Source organism: Balearica regulorum, chromosome 8, assembly GCF_011004875.1.
Source record: "Balearica regulorum gibbericeps isolate bBalReg1 chromosome 8, bBalReg1.pri, whole genome shotgun sequence".
Lineage (NCBI taxonomy): Eukaryota > Metazoa > Chordata > Aves > Gruiformes > Gruidae > Balearica > Balearica regulorum.
Window position 1 is genome coordinate 32,069,615 of NC_046191.1, and position 25,685 is coordinate 32,095,299.

Consider the following 25,685-nt stretch of genomic DNA (forward strand, 5'->3'; position numbering starts at 1 on the left):
AGCTGGTCACCTGTAGTGGCCATTCTTTCTGTGTGTTCTTTCTTTTCAAGAAAAACCTGATCAAACCATGACTTTAGGGAGGCAGTGCAAGGAAGAAAGGTAATTGGGGAAGCCATAGTCTTTATTACCTGTCCTTAAGGAAAGCTAGTGCAGCACAGAGGGGCAGGAGGGCTGTAGCAATGTGCTGGCTGGCACCAACGGGAATTTGCTTTGCTCTGACTGTGGTGGCTACTGGATTTCATGTATGACAACTTAAAGTTAATACCAAATTCCCAGTTACAGGTAAGCAGGTATCACTAATGTTGGCAAGACACTGCTGCCAGGTAAAGCTTAAAATACAGTGTAAGCGTTTTTTAGTTTGTCTTTTTTCTGAAAGAGACTTAAACTAAGCAGGGAAAAGTGAACAGCTGACTTTTGTTATGGTATGAATTAGAAGAAATCATACTGTGGAACAACAGTAGCTCAAATCCATACTGCATGGGGTAAACTATAGCAGTGTAGGTTGTACGCAGCCTCTACGGAGCTGGCCCCACTTTCTCTGCTCACTCTTGCATGAATGTGCTTTAGCATAATTCAACTATTTTTATCAGTCTGTTTCTAATTTATTGTTTTATTACTTTCTTACAGGCAGGCAGAAGTCCTGAAGGCTGACATGACAGGTAATTGCCTGTATTTACAGTTGATCTATACTTGGTTCCTGGTTTTGTTTTCCTTTTATGTTCCTTATGCTTATCATTCCTAAGAATTCTCTGGAAAGTGTGTGACGTTATGATAAAGGTTTTCCTCTGTATATACAGAGCATTTTAAACAACTGTGCCCCTCTCTCCTACATCTAAAATACATGTATTTTAAAACATTGCTGTTTTAAAGCATTTGGAGGTTATGCCCCTACTCCTCTCCCAGAGATTCCTGTCCAGACTACCTCAGGAACTGCTGCTCTTGGGATCGGCAAAAGGATCTAAATGGTTTTGAGAAATGTGGGTGATGGAAACATTGATCTGAACGCTACCACATGTTAGGAAAGTGCAGCCTGTGGATGCTATAAAATGCTACAAGCTATGTTTTAAGCTGTATGTATTTATGGAAAATCGAAATGGTTTATGGTAACGTATCAGCCACACAGTACAAGCAGCTTGCGTAATGAACCGATGCGCAGCCTTGCTTACCACCTTGGTGTAGTACACATAGCAGGTTGGTTTAGTCCCCGTAGGAACATTTTAACTGTCTGGATCCGTCTGACCCAGCAGGAGTAGCTACACCATCAGCGGAACGGTTTCCCTGGGGTGAGGCCCATCCCTTGTGCTCTCACTGCCCCAGCTCAGGTGATTTTACAAGGCATGGGAAATTGGACTCTGTAACTTGAGATAGCAGGGAGCAGTGTTTGCATTCGCTCTCTGTGATGGAAAGCAGATGGCTACTAAAGAGTTAGAAAATGGCAAGCATGCAGCAGTACTTGCCCATAATGTTCTCCTAAATACCAACAGCATTGGCTCCAGGGACTGTCCTGTTTAGTGTCCCTTGATGGATTTCTTTTCTGCTAATTTTTCAGGCTACTCTGGAAATTTTTCTAAATTCATCCAGTGGCAAAGAAGTTCTGCAACTTAATGACTTGTGGAGAATCACCTCCTTCTGTCTGTTTTTTTTTTTTAACTTGCCAGCTGCTGACTTTGCTCATCTCTAGTTATGATGTTGTAGGAGACTGATCAGTTAATCAGTGATCAGTCAATCCCCAATCCATCTGTAGTTCTTGTATTTCACTGTTCTGATGAATCTGTGAGAAAAGCAGGTGTTGGGCATTGGATATCTTACACTGTGCTGTGTTCTTTCATTTGGGAGGTGAGTGAAAAATCAGTTAGACTAACTCTGTAAGTCTGAGTATTACAAAAACTGTTGTATCTTTGTTTTTTTCTTTTTGTTGCTCAGATTCGAAGCTGGGTCCAGCAGAAGTCTGGACATCCAGACAGGCTTTACAGGACTTATATCAGAAAATGCTAGTGACCGATTTGGAATATGCTTTAGATAAAAAAGTGGAGCAGGACCTGTAAGTATCTCAATAAATTTGTACATACATTTGTGATCTGGGCGGATGAGCAGGAGACCCCGAGACTTACAGAAAAGCAATTGTGTCCTATGAAATGGTTATCTTATTTTCTTTAAAGTGAGAGCTGTGCTGTGGGTGAAACATGAGAATGCACTGCAGTTGATGAAGAGCATTCAGTTAGGTTAGTATTTTACCTCTGGCCATTAGTAACAGCCATATCATGCAGGAGAGGGTTTTGGTGAGCAAGATGGAAGGGAGAGAGCTAAGAAACATCAATTTTCTGTGCTGTCAGGGAAGCGCTGAAGCTTGGGGTTTCCAGAAAGGAGGAAATTTGCCTGGTGTCACCTGGAGCTTTGAGCAAGGTCTAACAGGAGTTGAGTAGCTGCCAAAGACTGTCATGTTAAGCCCTCTGAGGTAGGGCTGGGCAGGGGGAGGAATATCAGGAGAAACCTTTTCTTAATGTGCCATGAGCACCCCAGTATCAGGGGAAGATCCTGCTGGGTTTTCTGCGTGCCCCGAGTCTATTGCCTGTTACTTAAGATGCAGACATGGGTTGTAACAGGTTTAGTTAACGGAAGCATGTGGCTCTTCCGGCACTCTTGAGGGAAGCCAGATGAGTAGGCTGGCTGAGTTGTCCTGTCCATGCCTCCAGATGCTGAATGATTTTTAACTCAAATTTCTATCCCCCACGTCCTGTTTTCAGAAGAGCACGCTATGCTGCCTAAAACAAAACAGTTACAAGCAAATATTAATGCTGTTACACTGTTAGCTCTACAGTATCAGGATTGGTTTCTCTAGTTATGAGAGGTGGGGAAAGGTAATTCTTCCGTATTTAACATTATTGGTAATCTAAATGTTGCCTGAGTTTGAATATACTTCATTTTCATGTCTGATGCTATGTAATTAAACGGTTCTTTCCTGTTGCTTATGCTGTCTGCATTGACAGTTCCAGAGTAAAAAAAGGAAAACGCTTATTTTGTTTTCAGTTGGAATCATGCCTTTAAAAATCAAATCACGACGCTACAGGGTCAGGCGAAAAATAGAGCAAATCCAAATCGGAGCGAAGTTCAGGCGAACCTTTCTCTGTTCTTAGAGGCAGCTAGTGGCTTCTACACACAGGTGAGTTGCAAAAGATGTGTTGGCTGTGGTATATTTGCATAGTCTGGAAGCAAGCGTGCTTCAGCGTTATACTGCTTGTGTGTGGGTCCTTTACAAAGCTTCAGCTGTCAGGCCTGTGCTGCTCCAGCAGCTGCTCATGAGAGATGAATTCTGATATCATACCAGCACGAAGAACTAGTATTAATGTCTTTGAGGAAGAGCAGGAGGATTGGTTTTAGGTGGGTAAAATCTGTTCTTTTCCCTTAGCACAGGAAACTATTGCTGTTGAGGATCAACCAGTGTACCTTGCTAACACCGATGCTCTCAGTAGAACGTGTCTACAAAGCTGAGGATGTGCTGTCGGTTAGCTGCCTTGCTATTTTTTTTGCTCAAGACTCGCAGGCTTTACAAGCGCATCTTCAGTCTTAATTCCACATTTTGTCAACAATTATTTAGAATTGCAAACTTCAGCTACAGGAGCTTTTCTTCCCCTTAAAGTTGTATTGTTGAGTGCTCTTGAGCTAAGTATCTTTTGCACATTTGCAGTTAATTGCAAAACGGGTGTGATTCTTATTCGTGCGTTTATTCCTTACTGCCAGGTTTTTTGCCCATACTCTCTTTACAATGTTAGGTTTCAGCTTGTGGATTACGGAGTATAAGAGTCAGTGTGTGATAATGGCCTTAATGAAGATAACTTGCCTTTCTTTCCTTGTTTTCCCCTCGTTTGGTGTATGCTTCAGCAACATTGTCACTGCTGAATCCTGTATCTCACGTAGCCGTCTGCCTAGACTTTCTGTCTTGGCTAGTTTGCACCGACTTCAGGGTACGACACGCACAGTAGGTCATTCTTACTGTATCAGTTCCTAGTTTGATTCTGAACATCTGCAAGGCAACCCCAGGTTTTTTTCCAGAATCTGTGTGATTATCTTTTTTTATCCCTTCGATGTTGGTTTTTTTTGGAAAACTTCTTATTCGAAGCAGCCGGTTTGACAGGTTCTGGCATGGTTGCCAAGGGTTTTGTACCATCTCCACCGTTTGTCTTGCAAAAGCCTTGTTCTCCCCTGCAGTGCATCAGGGAATTTTGCTCTTTTTGTATATGACACCACAGACTGGGTCGTCTTTCTCTGTCTGCTGTGATGTTAATCGTCCTGGTTTTAGTCTAAAGATTTTGCTCACGCAAGGTACCTGCTCTCCAACTGTGAGGTCTGTGTAGATGACATCTTTGAAGGAGAGCATGAATTCTCCTAATTCAGCATGCTGGAAGATGTCAAATTTCTCTCTTTTATCCAGCTTTCATCTGTGAGATCCCTCTCATTTGGGGATTTTTATCTACTGTATAAAAGATAGAGCAAAAGGGGAGGGAGGTGTAACACAAACCTTCTTCTGCAGCAAGCAAAAGCACCGCATCGTGTGTTTAGGAATTGAGTGTGCTTCTCTGTCAGCCCTGGGCTTTCTGTATGCCTTTATCTGGAAGCGGAACGCTGCTGCAGGTCTGTTTTATTTGGAGACTGAATGTGTTCCCAGCTGGGAGAAAGTCTGTCAATTCTTACTTGCGTTTTTAACCCTGTAAGGCAGTGGAACAAACACTTTTCATCACTACGTGGTGACTATTATTTTCCAGAGTGTTTGCTGGAGTCCATTAGGAAAAACTTCAAAAGCGCTAATTAGAATGGCAAAGTTCAGGCATTCCTTGAATCGGCTTTCGAGGTATTTGATCAAGCAGCTGATGCCTTGTTCTTTGACAGAGTCTCACTATTAGCTTAGCACAAATATTTACTGACAACTCAGCTATTGAACTGTTGGCCACCCTTGGCTTGCGTTGCCTACAAACTTGGTTTCGTTCAGGCTTATATTTAAAGTTTAAGCCAGGGTAGTGCTGTTGCTTATGTTGGAACAAGCTTCTTCGGAGGATGAGTGGCATTTCTTTCTCTTATTTTCAGAGAATGGTGTCACTTCATCTAGATATAAAAAAGACTGTGTTCCTCTTAAGAGTGGTATTTAAAAACAAAAAAAAGGCAGCAAGATGTTTAGACCTCTGATAGTCAGTCTCCACTGATGCATGCTTGGTAGTTTAAGTATCGTGAGAATTGAGTTGCTTACTGGTTTGGGATGCACAGTCTGTCTTACGGAAGAGGAGTAAAACTTATTTTCATGGTTCTGGGCAGAGTAATGCAGCATGGAGGTGAATGACTTCCTTATGGAGAATGTAATTTAAAGTCTCACTTTCAGTAACTTAGGCTTGTTCACTTCAAATATGTTTAGCCAATCCATGCCTCTAAGTGATGCTCTGTTAGTTTGGTCTGTTGTTTCAGCGCTTTACTGATTACTGTCTCTAGCTGCTACTAAACTAGACTTGTTTTTCTAGTTATTACAGGAATTGTGCACAGTTTTTAATGTAGACTTGCCATGTCGTGTAAAGTCTTCCCAGCTGGGAATCATTAGCAATAAACAGACGCACACCAGCGCCATAGTGAAGCCGCAGTCTAGCTCCTGCTCTTACATCTGCCAGCACTGCCTTGTCCACCTTGGAGATATCGGTGAGTTTTTGAAGGAAAAAAGAGATGGGACAGTGAGTTCTACCTGTGTTTAGTCCTCACGGAGAGGGCTGAACTCCAAATTAGTGGCTGATTGTATGTTTGCTGGTTGCTGCAGGGGGAGAGGTCTGGAAAGTAATGCTGTTAGACTTCTCTAATGTGCATTACACATTAGCGCACGGCGACAGTTAATCACTAGTTTTCTAGTGATTTGCTAGAATCTGTCTTCTGGCGTACTAATCGTGTTACAGCTGGTAGGCATAGTGAAATGTTGAAACCGGTAACTATTAGAAAAGCTTGTTGCGGCAGGCTAGCATACTTCTCCATTTCAGAACTTTACTTTTAAATCTTATATACGAAGGCAACAGTTAGAAATCCAGCCTTTCATAAACGAGGCTTCTTTTTACATTAAGTTCAACAGGTTTATTTCTTTGTTGATTAGAGTAGAACTATGTGTTGTAGAAAGTTTTTTCACAAGAATCCACGATTGCTTTTGTAATAACCTAAAAGCAGATTTAGTTGCTGATTGTGCAAAGAAGTATGAAAAATATTTGTAGCTCTCTGGATGTGATGCTATTGGCACAGCAACTTCATAAATAAGAACTGATAAGCTGTGCCAATAGGATCTGAGGAAAAACAAACACCTTAAAATTCAACGTTTTGAATTTGTGTAATTGTATGTACTTCTGATACTTATTTCTAAAATAATAGTTAAATGTTCTTCATATAAACCGGGTTGTATTAAAGTAAGTGCAAAAGAGTTGAATTTTTTTGTCTTAATTTGGGTTTTGTTTTGTTTTCTTAGCTCGCTATAGGAATCAGACCAGCCAGGCAGAGTCTTACTACAGACATGCAGCTCAGCTTGTCCCTTCTAATGGTGAGTCTGGGATACCTTTTAGGTTCATAATTCCAAAGGAAGATTTGAAGTATTGCTTTTCTTGTGTGGCAGCTGGAAACTTGGGATTTTATATCAACTTCCCTCCCCAAATACCCAAAACAGTCTGTGCAACAAAGCCTGACCCATTGGTACATCATTTAGATAATAGCTATTTGGCTAATCTGTGTCACTTGTCTCCTTTTTGTGAAGGTTAAGATTGCAATTTAAGAGCTTCTTTAGTTCAGGGATCTAGCTTCTTAGCTATTGGCTTACAGTGGTCAAAAATGTAGGGATGATAAGAGAAGAATACATCATTTTTGAGCCAGGCTACAGAAACCAGTAATTCAATTTTTTGAATTACATTCTAACTGAAAAATTCTCCATATTCTAACTATAGAAATTTTTACTCTATAGGCAAAAAATATGAACAGCTGTTGACAGATTTGCCTCATGAGATAGAAATGGGCTAGATTTTGTCCAAATAGATGAAGATAAATATGTTGGTGGTGAAAGCTTGGTTTTGACAGTATCTTCTTATTTAGACAAAAATCTTACGACGTATTTAAAAATCCCGCACCAAACCAAACCCAACAACAAAAACCGCAAAAAACCTGCACCACAAATTTGGAAACTCTTTCATTTGAGTGGTACTGATATGAGGCTGGAGGAAAAGGGTCGCAGATGAACCTGAACCTTGTCTGTTGTGTGCTCCCTTTTCAAGTGAACATACTTATTCTGAAATCTAGCACGCCTTGCTCCATGACAACTTGTCTTTTTTTGCCTTAGGTCAGCCTTATAATCAGTTGGCTATCCTAGCTTCCTCCAAAGGAGACCACTTGACCACAATTTTCTACTACTGCAGAAGCATTGCTGTGAAGTTTCCTTTCCCAGCTGCCTCCACTAACCTACAAAAAGCACTTTCTAAAGCACTGGAAAGGTAAGACTAAGCATAATGCATTTCTAGTTGGATAAGATGGAGGAGACTTCTTCCAAATGTACCTCCCTTGCCAGAAGTTTCATATTTGGTAGTAGAAACAGAAGTTCCTCGACCCCCTTCCAGTCAGAGCATCCTTACACATGTATGGAACAAAGAATATTTTGTGTCTGGGGTGCTCCTGAGTGTGACTAGCGAATGCGGGGAATACGTATATTGTGCCAGCATGACAAAGTAGTTTTGCATGAACATTCCTCCTTTCTTGGAACTCGGTAGAATAAGTTTGTAATGTTTGTGCAACTGTGTCTAATTCCAAAGACTGAAGTCGGGTGTTTCTGTTCTGAATGTAGTCGTGATGAGGTGAAGACTCGATGGAGCGTGTCTGACTTCATCAAGGCGTTTATTAAATTCCATGGCCATGTGTACCTGAGTAAGAGCTTGGAGAAGCTGAGCCCTCTTCGAGAAAAGCTGGAAGAACAGTTCAAGGTTAGTTCTAATAACATATTAATTAGTGTGTTGAGGAGAGTATTTTTAGCAGCTGAGTTCTGAAATGACAGTCCAATAATAACTTTTTCACATATTAAAATACAGGAAGCCTCGAGTAGCCAGTTATGGAAGGTTTGCATCACAGCTAACGCTGGATAGTTCTGTTGACTTCTGCAAACTGGGTTGGGTTTTTTCCTCCTATTTGACATGTGCTGCGTTATTGGTGGAAATACAGGAGAAGTCAGTGACTATAGTTGATTTTCTGCTCTTTAACCTGGATGATTCTTGGATACCTGTGAAAAGCACTTGATTCATCTGGGAATTCTTGGCTCAGTTGCCTAAGGAATTTTGAGAGCTTCATTTTTGGATGGTGTTCACTCACTCCCGCTGGTTATTAAGGCTGCTTTTAATCTTCCTCAGACAACTTGCCTCTCCTGTCAGCGGTTTCCCTTTAAAAACAATGTTCCAGTACAACCTTAATTTGCGTGTAGACTAGAACTATTCAGAACACGTTTCCTCTGGAAGATCCAGGAGTACCCATTAATTGTGCAGCCAGTTCATTAAGTTGGACGATATAGCCAAGATTAAAACAAAGAGAATTTTGTAAGGTACAGGGTCGTACAGTTGCAAAGTGGACATTATATTAGCTGTAACGTGCCTTTTTGAAACTGCTCTGCTTCAGCATCTTCATTTGTGGAAAATGAGCAGGCAGTATGGATATGTTGCACAGAGCAAATGTAGTAGCTTTTCCAAATTGAGGAGGAGGGGAGGTGGTCTTAGCACTGTAAAGAATTACAAATGTTCTTTACAGTGCCTGTTTGCATTTTTGCACTGAATTGGACTGCTAGAGCTAGGTCCAAACATTCCTTAAAATGAAACAAACACACACACAAAAACCCCACAACTTGTTGTGAATTGTACGAGCTTTGAATGTGAGCTGCTTGAAGGCTAGGAGTTAAAGTAATGTTGTTTCAAAATTAAATAATTGTATCTCTCTTTCTCTGTGTCTTGTTGGCTGTTGAACAAGTACTGCTTTTTCCACAATGCCTATAATCAATAATTATGAGCATTGCTCAGGCATGTGGAACAGTCTTATTTTTCTGAACTGATCCAGGGTGTTAGAAGAGAGCTAATTGAGAAGAGAGCTAACTGCTTTGTTGCTGAGATTACTTTTTTGTTTATATTATGCAACATGAGGCTTAATTTACTAGAGAGCAACTCTTCTGACTTGAATGGCTTGAATGTGGATGTGAAATTGGCTGTATGGTGGATAATCACTTTAACTGTGTGACTGATTTTACCTCTGGATGAGGAGAGCAGTTGTAGGGTTAGGAGTGTTCAGCCAGGCACACGATTCTGCTGCTCACAGCTCTGCCAGTTCGAGTTGTTGGCTGTAGAGTGCTTCATGCCCTTAACTAAAAATCAAGGTTGAAGATGGAGCTCAGACCTTTTCTCCTGATGCTTACACTGGTTAATCCACTTGTCTCCCTGACTGTCGTGCATGAAGATAAGTTGGTTGTGGTTTAGGATATCTTTGGTTTTTTTTTTCCACAATGCTTGGAACACCTGTTCCGAGAAAGGTGTCTTTTACAGCACAGTTACCAAAATGTATTTGTAAATAGCTCGCTCTATTTTAGTCCACCATGGCATTCCATGACCCATGAAGACAGATGTGGAATTAGTCTTTAATACATAACCGCACAGTAGTTAAATTTTCCTGGAGTTTTTTAAAATGTCACCTCCTCCGTGCTGTTTCTTCAAAAGACTGAAAACTACAGTGAACATGCATGCCTCTGCAATTCTTGCAGTTGCATTGCAATGCTGTCATTGCATGTGAAAGTCACCTTTGCTCTGAAAGAGAACCATATCCAAGGGGGGTCTTGATTTGTTGTGCATATAAGTTGGTGTACGAGCAAAAATCTTGGGCTTAACAGTGGACACCTGCCCACATCCTCCTGGGAAGCCCAGTGCTGTGCTAATAGGGATGGCCTGGAAATAAAATCTAGAACAAATGCTGCCTTAAGGGCAGAAACATTAGTCAAGCAGTGAAGCAGCGACTACTAATCCTTTCAAGTGCGTGCTATACCATGTAAAAATATGTAACATCGTGCATGTGTCTTTGTTGCAGAGGTTGTTATTCCAAAAGGCCTTCAATTCTCAGCAGTTAGTACATATTACTGTTATCAATCTCTTTCAACTACATCACCTGCGAGACTTCAGCAACGAAACGGAGCAGCACAGCTACAGCCAGGATGAGCAGCTCTGCTGGACACAGTTACTGGCTCTCTTCAGTGAGTATGAAAACTAATTGATTTTTGTATTTCTCTTTCATATGGAATCCTTTAGTAATTTGCTGTCAGCATCTAGCTCAATGGTTGTGTGAGAGAAGTGATGAGAAGGGATGTTACGGGAGGAAGTTGAGAGGAGATGGTTGCATAGGATCGTTTACCTCTACTGGTGCTGGCTAACACTGGATTTATGTGCCCTGGACTTAATCCATTTGAAGCCTTACAGAGCTCTGCATCTTTTTCCTGGTTCTGAAAGAACTTTTTAACTTGGGTGCACGGTTTGATCTGATTTGGCAGTGGGTAGGACCCCGCCTGGGGGGCTGCAGTGTGGTTTGAGTTGCGCTGAATGGCGCTGGTTCTGCTTCGACAGGGCTGAACTAGGACCTCAGCTGCTTCTGTGCTCTTGATAATATCAACTAGGAGATAAGTGGGAGTTCATAGTGTTTTAGATTCTAACCCGTAATGCTGATTTGCTTAACCTGATCTGGCCCATGATCAGCTTGGCCTTGTTTGTAAACACTTAAACTTGTGAATAGCAGCATTTTTCCAGGTTCCAGCTTGGAGCTGATTTTGGAAGCACCATGGTCACACCGGTGTGGTTAGCTTCTCAGCTTGTGTACCCTAACAGCTCTGAGCTGGGTGCCTGCCTGCAGAGCTGCCTCCGGTGGATTTGTGTGACCTGGGAAAGTGGGAAAAAATGCAGATAGATAGTTGAGTTGATAATTTCTAATAAATAAATGAATGAATATTTTTGTAATGGGTTTGTCTCACCAGATTTTGTTAACTTACTGAAATGATTTGCCATGATGCTTAAAAAGGAGAGGGTGGGGAAAAACCCACCAATGTTCTGCTTCATGCTAGAAAACTCTTTATTGAAGAAAAATGTTCTGATCTGCTGGTGTTTTTTTTAAGATCAAGTAATTGGACTGCATTGTTCTAAAGAGCTAGTCCTTAAAAATAGGGTTTTATGGGTGGGATGTGTTTGATTAGGTTATTTAGTCAGCTGTAAAGTGTCATTCCCACATTGTTTGGGTTTTGTTTTTTCCCTGCTCTGTTTCTAGTGTCCTTTCTTGGAGTTCTGTGCAAGTGTCCTTTACAAAACGACTACCAGGAGGACTCTGGGGCTGCATATCCTCTTCCAGCTGTGAAGGTTTCAATGGACTGGCTGAAACTTAGGCCCAGTGTTTTCCAGGAGGCAGTGGTTGATGAAAGACGGTAGTGAGTGTTAATCTTTCTTTTGATACATTTAATTGCATAAAGTAATAATAACTGATGATACACAAATTAGTAATGGGAAAAAATGATCATATAACTCATTATTACAGACATGAGAATGATAGAGAATGCATGTGCTAAAAAGTTCATAAAACTTGTGGGCTACATGAGCAAATTCACAGTTTTAATTGGCTTTAGGTTTGCATGTAACTTTTTTTTTTGGGTTAAGATCAGAGGAATCTACTTCATAAGGTCTGACTCAAGCATAACTACTGAGTGTACCCTTAGTCTAATCTGTTGTAATGATTTCTCAGATTTATTGAGGTAGGTGGCAGGAGAATACTTGCCTTAGTTCCATGCGCTGAGCCGTTTCTTGGGCAGTGCTGGAATCCAGTTTTCCTGGCTCATGATTCAGGAATTAAATTGAATTTAGTAGAATGGGTCTCTAAATGTCAGCATAGGCATTACTATTCTGGACTGTTGCTCTAATTTTTCACTTTTGCCTTTAATCTCTTAAATTTAGGCTTAAATAGTCCAAAATTCACCAAGTATTTTAAAGCCTGGTAACTTTTCCTGAGTTACAGCTATTCAGTACAGTGTTTCTGACCTGTAAGATGTTTCTTCAGATCAGAGTAACTGTTACTGACGTGGTTGGATGAGTGTTTTTCGTAGGATGGCCACTGTAAGGAAAACAGCATGCTTAGCTATCTTGTGTGATGTGCCACAGTGGTTTCAGCGCTCTCTTGGCAGTGTGTGCTGTGAGACGTGATTCTAGCCAAGGCTCACGTTTTCTGTACGTTGATGTATGGGGAGCAGGGGCTTCTATAACCTCGGTTTCTAAGTGAGTAATAAGACTCACTCAAATGTGTGCAAAAGCCCCTGGAGCTTTGGGAACTTCAGTTCCAGAGTTCCTGAAGGCAAGATTAAGGAAAATAAAGAGTTCACAAATTGTTTTGAGATGGTAATAAGTATTACTGTATGCATATTCTGAAGGATGACTTTACACCAGTATTTTAACAGGGGACATTACTACCTGATATCAAGTAGTCCTTGCAGAGAGGAGAGGCGGGCAGTACTTTATGGAGTATCAGAATGAATCTTCAGGTGTGAATGTATATTTGAGTTAGCCAGAGTAGGTCCTTCTGCTGGTAAAACTATCAAGCTCTCTAAAGATGATGCCTGGTTTTTAAATCTGTGGTGTGATGACAGGATGTTCTCAGGTACTCGCCATACAAAGGAGTTGTGAAGTGGGCAGCAAACAGCTTAAAACACACAGCTGAACTTGAAAAGAATGTTAAGTACTGCTAAGATTTGTCAAAATGGACATTAGTTAGTAGCCGTTACCTGTGTTGGCTCTAAGAGATTGAAGTGACTATCCATCATCCCCATTATTTGTAAGGATGAGAGTTTTCTTTTCATTTCTTTTGGAAGTTCTTAATGAAAATCATTCTTTGCAGACTACACACATACACACATATGCCCGCCTTTATTGGCCTCTGTTTAATAACCTGATATCTGTTTTACTCTGAATTCATACTTAATTGTGCTCTTGGTTCAAGAAATAATCCTTATTCCTTTTTAAACTTCCAGTTGTCCCCACTCTATGCTTATCATTTTCCTGTGGATAATTAATCTTATCCCAAACTGTACAAATGTCTGAAATAGGAAGGAAATGTGTTTACCTGGAAAAATAAATGAATCTGAAGGCAAGAACTGAGGACAGAAATGACTATAGCAATGCTAGTGTGTACTCTTTGAAAGTGAGTTTTCCAAACCTGCCCTGTGGAAGCCATATTAGGTCCAGGTTTTTACACGTGTGACTACATCACTCTTCTTTAGAGATCTCTTGTTATGAAATATCATTATTTCAAATGTTTATGGGAAGATGGCAGTTTACTGTAGGTTGAAGCAGACTTGCGCTCTCCCTTTTTTCCTCCTGTTCCTTACCAGTCATGGGAAGGAGCTTAGTTTAGACAATAAGTGTACACATAACGTTTCCAGTCCCTGTGGCGATGCAGGAAAGCGGCTGACCTCAGGCTTTCAGGTGCACATTGTATTCTCCAATCCAGGTGCTGGATGATGGCTGAAAGCCTTGCTGACGGAGGATGGAGATTCATTTCACAAACACCAAGCACAGTGGGCACCTGAAAATAGTTTGCCTGTTGCCTCCAAGGAATTTGTGCCTGTCACAAAAGCAAAAGCAGGATGCTTAGACTTTTGGCTTGGAGCTTTTAAAAAAACAGGAGAAAGCAGCCTTTTGGTGCCAGTTAAATGTTAACCACCTATGAAGTGATCGTTGCGATTTTTAAATTATTTGCTCCAGGGCCTTTGTAAAGAATTTCCAGTCCTCACTTGTACCGGTATTGCGAGTACAAGGCAGGGAGAGTGCCAGTTAACCTCTAGTTTACTGGTCTTACTCGATGCAGCCGTTACTTAGACCTTCTTACAAAGGTAACTGTTTCAGTGCTACAGTACTGTGTTAAAGTCTGCAGAACAGAAGTACTTCTGTACAGCTGTATCTTAATAATTGGTTTTACTTCCCAACTGATTAATTTACTGTGCCTTGAGAACAGTCAGCTTTGGACTGGAAAACATGAGTTGCAAATGGGCGCTCTGAATGTTTGCTCGTGCAATAGGTTTGTCTAGTTAAATTCATAGCAGGCTTTTTGAATGCTGGATAATGAACACTATGCTGTGAGAGTCTGGCTTCCTTGGTAACTTCAGATTGGCTTTTTAAAAATATTAAATTTTTTTCAAGAAAGTGGTCTTCTCCCTGACACTTGAGAGAAACTTCACCTTTTCGTGGGAATCAGAGGATTAATGGAAACCGTGACTGTGTAACAGAGTTCAGTCTTTTCTCGGTAAAGCGAATAGATTCCATGTTTTGTAGTTATCACTTATGGTTTGTCTGTTTTCTGATTTGTAGCATATGGCCCTGGCTGATTTCTCTTCTAAACAGCTTCCAGCCTCATGAAGAAGATCTATCCAATAATAACGGTAAGGATGCTTCTAGTCTGTGCTGTAAAGAGCCAGGAACGATGCACATTTTTCCTGATGTTCTGGGGAATTGCAGTTGAAGAGCAAATAAGGGAGCAAGTTGTCTTCTAGTATTAGTGCGTGTGAATACTTTGCAAATGCTGCTTTCTCTTGCTGAGCAGACTTTGCTCTACTTTATTGTTCCTGAGCTGCTCAAATTGCAGGGTGTACCAGTACAGATGAGCACCTTAATAGAAGGCTTTACTATGTATAGTGACCTTGCTGAGGCTATCTACGGTTGATACTGTACTCAATGCTTTTATGCTTTCCTTACGCTGTTTACTGTCTATTCGCCAGCAACCCCCCTTCCAGAAGAATTTGAGTTGCAAGGCTTCTTGGCTCTGAGGCCCTCATTCAGGTGGGTGACAGCTGAAGGAGACTGTACTCTTGCTGATGTCACTACTTTGATAGGCATTGACCTGTTCTCTGTGATATCTTATTTATGAATACTTACTACTGCATGTATTGATGTAGGTATCTTTTCAAAACAACTGTAATAGAGAATGTAGTAAAACTCTAAGGAAAGTCATGAGCTTATAATACTGCTCATGAATTTTTTTTTGTTTTTCTTCTGTAGTCTTCAGAGTACTAAATTGAAGGGGAAGAATTTAAGAAGTGAGGAAAGTATTCCTTTCATATGAAAGCTGCTTGATGTGGTTTTTACCCTGTTTTTAACTGTATCCCTGTACCTAACATCATGCACAAATGCTGACTAAATATTGGACGTATTCGCTCAACTATTATTTTTGTGATTTTGATTATCACACAGATGAGTTTTGGCCTTTTGTTTTTAAAAAAACTCAAACCTCTTTTATGTAGATGCATCTTACCAGAAGAGAATTCCGTCTGTAAATCAGACATTTGTACCAGTCGTGTTTTGAATAGTATCCGGTGAAATTTCACAGCTTATGATAGAGGAATGCTGACCAGTTGTATTCCTAAAGAAATATGGTGTTGCAGAGGCTAATTGTGTAATTAACATTATTCCCTCTCCTATGCCAATACTAGGAACTTGGATTTTTCCAAAGGCCACCAGGCAATTACAGGAGATAAGGAAGGGCAGCAATGTCGGATACGGCAACAGCGTCTGATCTTCACGGGCAAATGGATTGCTGATAACCAGCCGAGGTAATTGCAACTAGCTTCTCTGTGTTTCACTTGCTGCTTTAAGCTTCAGTAACGCAGGTGCCAGAGTTGAACGTTGTTTTTCTCACTGTTCAACACAGCAATTAGATATAATGTGAATACAAGATGCTGATAGTGCTAGTAACATGTCCTGTGGGTCAGCATGCCATTGCTTCATAGACTGATTGTGATAAGGAATGTGTTTGGAGTAAGGTGCTTGCTTTTCAACTCCTTTCTGTCTTTTTCAGGTTGATTCAGTGTGAAAATGAGGTAGGAAAGCTGTTGTTTTTGACAGAAATCCCAGAACTATTACTAGAGGACCCTAGTGAAGCCAAAGAGAGTCTCGCCTTGCAGGAAACATCTATTGCAGAGCCGCTATCTACAGATGGGAGCCCTGGACTCAAATCAGTTCTGTCTTCTGGCAGAAGCCTAAACAACAACTGTGATGCAGGAGAAAAACCAATGGTCACGTTCAAAGAGAACATCAAGCCACGGGAAATGAACAGAGAGCAAGGGCGAATCTATCCGCCTAAAGACATAGGTAGGGAAAGACGGGACTATAGCAAAGGAATAGTAGCCAATAAGAATGATGGAAAGAAGGATAACAATAAAAGAAAGAACGAGACCAAGAAATGCAGCTTGGATAAGATGCAGGAAGCAGGAAAGCAAAACGTGGCAGTTCAGGTAAGCCTTTAGATCAAAGGGATACTGCGTCTTAGGCTGTACAATGTTTGTGTCGGGGCTTGTGTAGAGTACAGTAGAGTGGAGGTCTCGCTACGTGCCCTGCACGTACAGCTAATGTACACCAAAAATAGAAAAACATCTATCTCAAAGATCAGGTATTAGTGATCTGTGGGTCTCTGCCCTTTTTCTTGATGCTGTCTCAATTTGTTGGGGAGGAAAAAGGTAGGGAGCAATGAAAGGTGATTTGGCTCTGTTAACTGTCTTCTAAAACAGACTTCTACCTGTCGTTCCACAAATTATTCGGGCTACCGAGGCAGTTCACATGGCCAGGTCTGAGTCATGCTCTCACCCATGCTGTGATCTGTTGTGAAGGAATCGGGTGCTCTGCATTTTTGGTTCAGTTGACTTGTGCACAGTCAATAAAAGGAACGTGCTGCAAAAGCACCCGGTTTTTTATGTGGAGTAAGATCCTCTGTACTGTGCGTGCAGTCAGTTGACCCGCTGTAGAAGTAAGGAAAGCCACACTGCTCTTAAACCATAATTGTGTGCTCAGACGCTTGCTCAAAGTGTTGGTTTTTGCAACAGCTGCTCTTTTATCAGTTGTATTTTTTGAGGGGCATGCTTTTTTTGCTCTATTTTTATGAGCACTATGTACAAAAATGCTCACTGCCTAAGTAGATAGTGAATTCACTGGTCTGGCTTCCATTGAGCTGTAGTAAATAAAGGTGTAGAGTTACAGGGTTGATCTGATCTGTGTGTGGATAGTTTGGCTGCATCTCAGTCATTCCCTGATGACGTCTGGAGGCATTTAACGATAGTGATGGAGACTCTATTATTTCCCTAGAGAAAGTGCATCAGTTGTTCACTGTTCTTGCAAGTAGAAATTATTTCCTAATGCACTTCATCTCCCTTGCCTCGGTGTAAGCCCATTACTGGTTCCCAGGACAAGTCTGCAGATAACGTAGCTCTTCATCTTTGCAACTGCTCTGAAGGCCTGTGTAATTGAGGTCTTGTTTTCCCTAGGCTAGACAAACCAGCTCTTTCAGTCTGTCCGGCTTGTGGTGTTAGGACCCTTGGATTGTTCTTGTTCTCCTCCCGATTATTTGCTGTTAAGCATCATCGTTACGAAATGGAAGGTCTGAACTGGCAGCGTTATGCAGTTGGTTTTGCAGGGGGTCCTACCAAGGGGAGTAGCCTATAGAAACCATGTGGCAATCGTTCGTGACTCACGGAACAAGAGTCTGGTATCTGAAAAACATCTTAGGTGGGTGAGTTAGAATACTAGGTTTCTTATTTATTTGTTGAACACGTCTGGAATGTGGTTGCAGGCCTGAGCGCAACTCCCAGTTTCAGTGTTCGTGCCCTTGTCTTGCAAAATAAGGACTTGAGGCTGATAAAAGTCGCTGGATCTTCCGAGAAGTACGTGTAGATTTTTTGGATAGGAAAGATATTTTAATTTTAACTTTAACCCAGCTGATTTATTAGAAATTTGCTTGTCTTAGTCTTAATACATAACAAACCCAGGAAAAACTTAGTTCAAACTTAGCAGTAGCAGAATCTGTTCTGATGTTGGTCACTCTTCATCTCTTGTTGAAATTAATTTTGACTTTTAAGTCTATCATCAGCTGTATTCGTTATGACTACTATTACAATGAAATGCCTTTTGTTTTATATAGTTTGGTGGACTTACTTATCCAGACCTACTCCAGGAGATGGGGAAGGTTTGTTTCCCCCAGATGGGGAGAAACCAGTGTAGGTTTGGCATCGACTGGTGGTCTCTTAGCACTCTGCTTTGGCCTTCCGTGACATTTCAGGCTTTATCTCGTCCATAGCTCATTGCCTTCCGAAGCTTAAATGCTGCACATGTTGCAGCTCCTACTTGCATAAAACATTCTTAACGTTTTTCTTATTTGTCCTGTTTCACAGATAAGTGGAAAACTTGCACGCTGAGACAGGATCATGAAAATGTGACATAGGTTGAATCTCTGCTCTTTAGGGAAAATAACGTTAGGTGCTGAGGAAGGTTTTGTGCAGACTTGCTCAAGTTTTAACGTAGTCTTAAGAGGTCACTGTGATGAAATAGTGCTTCTCCCAAGCACCGTGTAGGAACCCTCGAGACCACTGGGCAAGTAAAGATTCAGTCGTATTGACACTTTTGAGGTGAGCTCAGGTAGAAGCAGGGGGAACTAATTGAAGTTTGGTTGTCTTGATTAATCCGTTTTAGTTATTAAGCTTTTAATAGTTAATGATAAATCGTGCGGGGGATCTTTTGAAAGCCACTTTTGGAAATGTTTTATAGCAGCTTCAAGTTTATGATGGACTAGAGCTCATTTTGATACCCCATGGCAGGAAGAGTGTGTCTGAATTTTCGACATTTGATGCAAAAGAATGCATAGCTCTCGGTATGGGTTTTAAAAATATTTGGCTCATTGCGGAGACAAAAGGGACAGCGCTATATAAGTTGAGTATAATGGATGCGATGAAGGGCAAAGGTGTGGGCAGTGAATAGATGCAGTGTGAGCAGGGGCTGCATCATTTATGGTGCTTAGCATCAGCCAGAACCTTGAGGTGGAGTTCCCTCAACTTTTTCTAGCGGGAGATCAAATACACCCAAGTCTTACAATCTACTTTTTTAAACACACACACACACAAAAGAAATTACAGTCCCATAATTTCTAAATGGGGAAATCCAGAATTATTTGAAAAAGAACTTAAGTGTTTGAATGCATCTACCCCTTCACCACTGTATTTTGGCAGAAAAGACCTGCCCTTTAACTCCTTTTAACTCAGCAGCACTAAATGTTGAAATAAACCCCACACAATTTTGGTTTGTTTGGTTTAGATTTTTTTTAAGTTGGTCCCTGATAAACCCCCTTTCTTTCAATCACCTTTGAAGCTTGGCATCAGGTCTGCTCCTGGGCCCTTTCTGTATTGCCCGGGTTCCTTGCTTGCTGTCTTTTTCCTGCCTGCTCCATCTTGCATTCCAGGCAGTTCTGCCGAGCTGAACAGAAAGGGAAAGTAGTCTTCCCCTCTGTCTTCCTCTCCAGGAAGACCCAGACCGCAGCAGACTCAGAATCAGGTAAACATTACATTACATTCTTCTCTCTGCCTTTAACTGGTGCAGCTCTTTTAACAGAACATACAGCAGTTACACAGTAAACTGAAAGAGGTTAAGCTCTACTTCTATTTGTCTTGTGTGCTCTCTGTCAAAAGAATTTCCTGGTATGCAGGAGTTTATGCGTACACTGCACTGCGCGGATTAGGCTGAAGGAGCTCCCTAGGAAGATCACAGTAGCGTTTGTTTTTTAAGGTGCTGCAGGTAAGAAGTATGAGTTAGGTTGAAGCAGTGCCCTAGGAGAAGCATAATAGCATCTGCGCTTTTTGTTTTGTTCTTAAGGCACTGCAGGCGAGCAGCATGGTAAGTTCTTTATATCGTCTGAGGATATTATGTCTGCTTCCCATCCTCTCGCTAGAGGAGGAGCCTGTTGCAGTCTTCTGGGTAGATATCCTTAGAGTGCGTTTGGGAGGCAAGGAGTGCTAACCTGCCTGAGGTCAGTGAGGAGGGAACTGGGTTCCTGTGTTCCAAACCTCTCCCAGTTACTCAGGGAAAAGAAAATAATCTCTCAGACAATCTGGGAGTTCATTTTTTGGCTTGAGACATGATGTGGGTAATGACAGAAAGAGTTATCTAATTTCTTCTTGCTTTCTTTTGCATTAGGTGAAATCCCAGACGGAGATGAGGAAGACTCCCGTGTCTGAAGCCAGGAAAACACCTGTAACTCAGACTCCAAGTCAGGCCAGCAGTTCTCAGTTCATCCCCATTCATCACCCAGGAGCCTTCCCTCCCCTTCCTAGCCGGCCAGGTAATTTACGTCGTTCTTTTGAAGTGTGATTTACTGTTGGCTGCAAGGAAAATCCTGTTATAGCCTCTGAAGGTAGGAGCTGTTTTAATGAACATGCGTTCTCATGTTGAGAATCTTCCGAAGTAGTAAAGAAGGGGCATAGCAGAGCTGAAATGAGATAAATAAGATTCCTTATGCTTTGGAATCAAGGTCTGTCATGAAATCTGCCACCTTCCTTCTTGGTTAGTGGGTGTGAGATCAAGGAACTTCACAGTAGGCTGTTTCTGTAGTTAGTCAAAACAAGACAAAGTCTTCTGCTAGCTCAGGAGGAAGCGTCCTCTGTGCGTAGGGCTCCATTACAAAAGATCAATCGCACTGCTTGCTTCTTTAAAGCTCAGTTTCTTTTGTAGTGATGCTCATGTTTTAAGCTGTAATTTGTGTGGTCTTACTTGCAGTTGTGGCAGCATTATGTGGTCCCATTTTGTTGTGGAATGTTCCCGTCATACCTTGCTGTCCATGTTTGCTCACAAAATAGCCGGCAGCTGTATCTTCCCTGCAGCTATTAGGTGTAGTTGCTCAATATAAGATGGAGGGACATCTTTCCTGTCCCAAAGTCAGCATAAAATCTGGCCTGAGAGACAAAGAATTAAAGCTTGCCTTCCAAACCTGGCTTTTCAGCATGAACAACAGGAAGGAAATTGATCTTGTGGCTATGAGGATTTGTTTGCTTACCATCTGTCTCTTTATCTAAATTAATCCAGAGACTGGTGATCCTCTGGGAGGAGGCAGTAGACTTATTGATTGCTTCTGCCCATTGCTCCAGAAGTTTAGTCCCCAAAAAATGGTGTGTTTGAGGGGGTGGGAACTTTTGGGGTTAAAGCATCAAAAACCCCAGAATGGTGAAGGAAGAAGGTAGTTGGGGGCAAAAAAAAAAAAAAAGGTGGGAGAGGAGGAATCCTGTGACTGACTCAGATACTGCCCTGGCTGATTCCCACCAGTGCCTGCAAATATTGCAAGAACACTTGAGAGCAAACTCTGAATCCCCTTGCAAAGGTGAGAAAGGACATTATAGTGCACATATGCAAACTGTACTATGGTGTTTCCTGTCCTCATGGTCTAAATGAGCAGAATAGGAAGAAAATAAGAACAACCACTAAATGTTTTCTGGAGGGAGCTATCTGCTCCGCCAAATTGCAAATAGAGGTGCGTTTTTATCTTTTCCAGGGTTTCCACCTCCAACCTATGTTGTCCCCCCTCCTGTGGCTTTCTCCATGAGCACAGGGTACACCTTCCCAGGTGGTGTTTCTGTCCCAGGAACCTTCCTCCAGCCCACAGCTCACTCACCTGCAGGAAACCAGGTGCAAGGTGGGAAACAGTCCCACATTCCTTACAGCCAGCAACGGCCCTCCGGACCGGGGCCAATGACCCAGGGACCTCAGCAAACGCCACCTCCTTCCCAGCAACCCCTCTCATCTTTACCAGCTCAGGCAACAGCACAGTCCGCAAGCCAGTTACAGGTCCAAGCTCTGGCCCAGCAACAGCAGCAACAGTCCCCCACGAAAGCTGTGCAGGGTCTGGGGAAGAGCCCGCCACACCACTCCGGATTCCAGCAGGTAAACCTCACTAACGCAATTGTGCTAAGCTTCATTTAAAAAATAAATGGCAACATTCCTGGATTAGCTTTTAAAAAGTGTCGTTAAAGACCTTAATGTGGAATTTTGATCTGTGAACTTCTGGGCAAATTTGAAAAAGAACTGAAGTTTAGTGGATATGAACATATGATCCTCTAACGAAGAGGAAAGCATCTACAGGAATGGGTTTTCTGTGTGTTGCTGTTAACAGGCAAGATGTGAAGGTGGTATTTCTGATCAGGTATTTCTGTCTTAGACCTCTGTTGTTTTCTCGTTCAAGTAACGAGGACCGAGTCCAAACCTTCACGCTCTCCTTTTGGTTAACTGGGCTGCAGTGTCAGTTCCCTCACAGCAATTAGTTCCATGCTCACATCGTGTTGGAGAAAATCTCCCTTCCGGCAGGTCTGCACTCGATGGAGAGTCTCTCTTGGTGTTCTGGGCAGCAAAATGCTGGTTCAGTACCTTAATAAAAGTGTTTATATGGTACTGGATTCGAGTACGGGTTGTGCTTGGCTGTTGGCATAGAGCTTGTCTAGGGACTAATAGAATAAATAAATAAATAGACTAAATGAATAGCTTATCAAGATTGTCAGTTTTGGTGAATAACATAGTAAATCAGAGTGGTTGTGGAACGTCTATAACAAGCAAACCAGACTGACAATTGGAATGGAGTTAGGCATTCGGTTAACATTAATTGTTCCTACCTGCTGGTGAAATCATGCATCTCTGCCTCAGTATCCGCAGACAGACTCGTCAAAGCAGCTCTGGAACCCGCCTCAAGTCCAAGGCTCGCTGGGGAAGATCATGCCCGTAAAGCAGTCCTATTACCTGCAGGCCCAGGACCCTCTAAAATTATTTGAACAGTCGTTACAGCCTCCCGTGATGCAACAGCAACCTCTGGAGAAAAAAATGAAGCCTTTCCCAATGGAGCCATATAACCAGAACCCCTCAGAAGTCAAGGTGCCAGAATATTACTGGGACTCTTCCTATGGCATGGCTGACAACAGGGTGATGGCACAGCAGTCTAACATGGACCGCAGGGGAAAACGGCAAGGAGTCTTCCGCCCAGAGCAGGATGCTGTCTCCAGGATGACCTTTGAGGTAAAAGATCCGTGCTAGAAGTGGTGAAAACTGATGAGGCTCTGATATTCCTGACAACTCTAGGAGTTTCCCTGTTTCAGGAATGCCCTGTAGCCCCAAGTAGGTCAATGTGAGCTTATTTAGTTGGGAGCTCGGTATCAGTGAATGGGATTCCAGCAGGCAGGGATGAATCTTCCATTTTAGCTGACTGTGTGTGGGATCTGGCTGAAGATTCGGTTTCAAGTAGGTGTAAGTTTCTTGTTCAGCGTAGATGTGACATTGATCTCTGCACTGGGTCTGTCAGGTTGAGAAACATGGCAGCTGATAGTTTTGGGGAAAATTCTTGTCTGGCAACTGATGAAAACCATAAAAGCCATCCAAATACTTGCAGTTGAATTATTAGCCTTTATATGAACTTCTAACACCCCTGTAGTATCTTGTGTGTGTTGAACGGCTGAGGCTGCAATAGATTGAGGCTGGAAATCGAGGATGGTAGGAGCGGTCTTGTCTTGGATTTATTTTTTTTGTTTTTCCCACAAATCCCACCACTCAGCGAGAGAGCTGAACGATTTCTTTAGCTCTTGGTTGCACTAATGGAATACTTTGCTTCTATTCATGCAGTTGTGCTTCACGTTGCTGTTTATAAACCCCACAATCTTTGTTATTTATTAACAGTCCAGGAGTTGTTTGTGAGTGATTTGGTGACGTTTGTAAGGAAACTTAAACAGAGGCCTCTTTAAACCTTTGGTCAGATGTGTCTCTGTAAATGCACTTAGGATTTTCAGGTCAGCTAAGATCACTTGGCTTATCCTTCAGAGAGAAAAGCCAGACAATATACGGGAGTCTGCCTCTACCTTGATGTCAGGTTGTGGTTTTTAGATGGAGACAGGGTCAAAGCCTTGTCGTCATCCCGAAAAGGGAAACCTTGCCTTGGTGCAGGCACAGTGCAATACGGACAGGAGCTGTGCCCATGATGCTTGTGTTTAAACATGCCTCACACAAGTCAAGATGTCAAGTCTGACCAGCGCTTTGCAGGGTTTTTTTGGTCCAGTGGTCTGGTCAGCTGTACGTTGGTGTAGCAGCCAGTAGCAGTGGAAATAAGTCTCATGAGATTTGAACTCCACAAATAGAGGAGGGAAGAAGATGCAAATGTAATTTTACTTGAAACCTAAATTACTCGCAGGTCAGCTATAGAAGAATAATTGTAAGATTTTGTGTCCCTTGTCCTTGGATGTGAAAACAGGTTCAGTGTTTGGCATGGATTGCAATGGGAAGCACACGCTCCACTAATTACAGCTAGCTGCCCGTCATTTTGATGATGCAGTGCTCCTCCCAATACGCGTTAGACCACGTGGCTAGTTCTGTTTTCTGCTCAGCGTTTTCTCTCTGTGTACCTCAATGCACTTCTGCTGCCCCACTTCTCACCTCGCACTTCTGCATGCCGCCTTCTGCCTTCCTCTTGCTGTTTTCTCTCGTCCTGCTGTGGCTTAGCCTCTCCTTGCCATCTCTTGCTGTTCCCTTTCTGCCTTCTGTTGTCTCACTGTGCTCATTTCTGTCACTAGGACCCCAAGAGCTCCCCTCTGCTTCCTCCGGACCTGTTAAAGAGTCTGGCTGCCTTGGAGGAGGAGGAAGAGCTGATTTTCTCTAATCCTCCTGATCTTTACCCAGCTCTGCTGGGGCCTCTCGCCTCTCTTCCTGGACGAAGCCTCTTTGTATGTATTTGATGTAATACTGCTGCTTCTCACTCTTAACTGGCATCTCTTTCTTCTGTGAAATGATAAAAGGGAAATTCCTTTCTCTCCCCCATCCCTCCTGTCCACTTCCCTGCCTCCCCCTTGAGCTAGTCTTCATGCCAGAGCTCAGACCAGCTGAAGGCCCACGAAATAGCTCTTGGGCTGAGTCCAGGCCTGCTAATTTGTTCAGAAATCAGAGTAACAGTGGGGGGTTTTGCAAGTACAGTCCACAGGAGAGATGTTGATGCATCATTTAATGTACTTTCTCTTCTGCAGTCGTATGGGCTTAGTAATAAAGGCAGGGGGGAGTGGAGATTCAGCGGTGGGAAGTCATCGGAACAAATGTGGCTTATTGTAATCTGCATATCCAAATTCCATAAAGGCAAGGGGAAGCAGCCCTACTGAATGCAGAAGAGATTGTAAAAGAGCAAGGTGGCTTTGGAAGAAAATTGGAAGCAACTGGCTAAATAATCAGTGACTCCTATATAAATCTCTCAGTCTGTCAAAACCAACTGTATTTCTATTTCTTTTCCTACAGTTATGTATTAAAACCTTCCTAGTTCACTAGCTGGAGGGTCTTAGAGCTGCTGAATTTGTAAATTGCCTCTGAAAATGCAGTGCGCCTTTCTAGTATGGCTACCAGCATGTTCATTAAATATTAGTATTTCAGATTAGTAGCAGTAACAAAGAAGATTTATTTGTTGCTCTACTCAAAATCTCTGATGAAGTCTGTTCCTCAATTATTTTACATGCCATCCCAAGGAGCCAGCAGCAAAATAGATACCCATTTCTGTCTCATTAGATAGCTTTGCTAAGAAACTAATAGCTGCTTCTTCAGCAGCTTCCTTTGAACCTCCTACTGTTGCTGTCTGCTGACAAATGGAAGGAAATTCTTCTCTGTGCAAGCTGTGTGGATATGCAAAGCGTGAATTTTGTCTGCCTTTTAAAACGTGCTTTCAAAGTAATGAGTTGTGACTTTGAAAATCTAACAAGCTAGGAGCTGCTTCCCAAGAAAATTAGGCTGCTTGTCCTAGGTTTACAGGATAAAAGCAAAGATATTCCAGATATTTGGGCCATGTTA

General features: G+C 42.2%; 1 protein-coding gene across 6 annotated transcripts in view; it reads left to right on the top strand.

Annotated features, from left to right (window-relative positions):
• SMG7 (SMG7 nonsense mediated mRNA decay factor) overlaps positions 1 to 25,685 on the top strand; it is a 52,775-nt gene that overhangs the window by 20,750 nt on the left and 6,340 nt on the right. For 3 of the 6 annotated variants that reach the window (XM_075760528.1, XM_075760527.1, XM_075760529.1), the window contains 17 exons: positions 628 to 659; positions 1,924 to 2,041; positions 3,028 to 3,160; positions 5,505 to 5,676; positions 6,479 to 6,550; positions 7,337 to 7,487; positions 7,835 to 7,970; positions 10,099 to 10,261; positions 11,320 to 11,476; positions 14,400 to 14,470; positions 14,807 to 14,867; positions 15,518 to 15,637; positions 15,883 to 16,318; positions 20,037 to 20,181; positions 21,385 to 21,773; positions 22,527 to 22,892; positions 24,434 to 24,583. In XM_075760528.1, coding sequence (XP_075616643.1) covers positions 628 to 659; positions 1,924 to 2,041; positions 3,028 to 3,160; positions 5,505 to 5,676; positions 6,479 to 6,550; positions 7,337 to 7,487; positions 7,835 to 7,970; positions 10,099 to 10,261; positions 11,320 to 11,476; positions 14,400 to 14,470; positions 14,807 to 14,867; positions 15,518 to 15,637; positions 15,883 to 16,318; positions 20,037 to 20,181; positions 21,385 to 21,773; positions 22,527 to 22,892; positions 24,434 to 24,583 — 2,872 coding nt within the window. The remainder of the gene's footprint in view (positions 1 to 627; positions 660 to 1,923; positions 2,042 to 3,027; positions 3,161 to 5,504; positions 5,677 to 6,478; positions 6,551 to 7,336; positions 7,488 to 7,834; positions 7,971 to 10,098; positions 10,262 to 11,319; positions 11,477 to 14,399; positions 14,471 to 14,806; positions 14,868 to 15,517; positions 15,638 to 15,882; positions 16,319 to 20,036; positions 20,182 to 21,384; positions 21,774 to 22,526; positions 22,893 to 24,433; positions 24,584 to 25,685) is intronic. The other 3 variants (XM_075760531.1, XM_075760530.1, XM_075760532.1) reach the window with 3 other exon arrangements.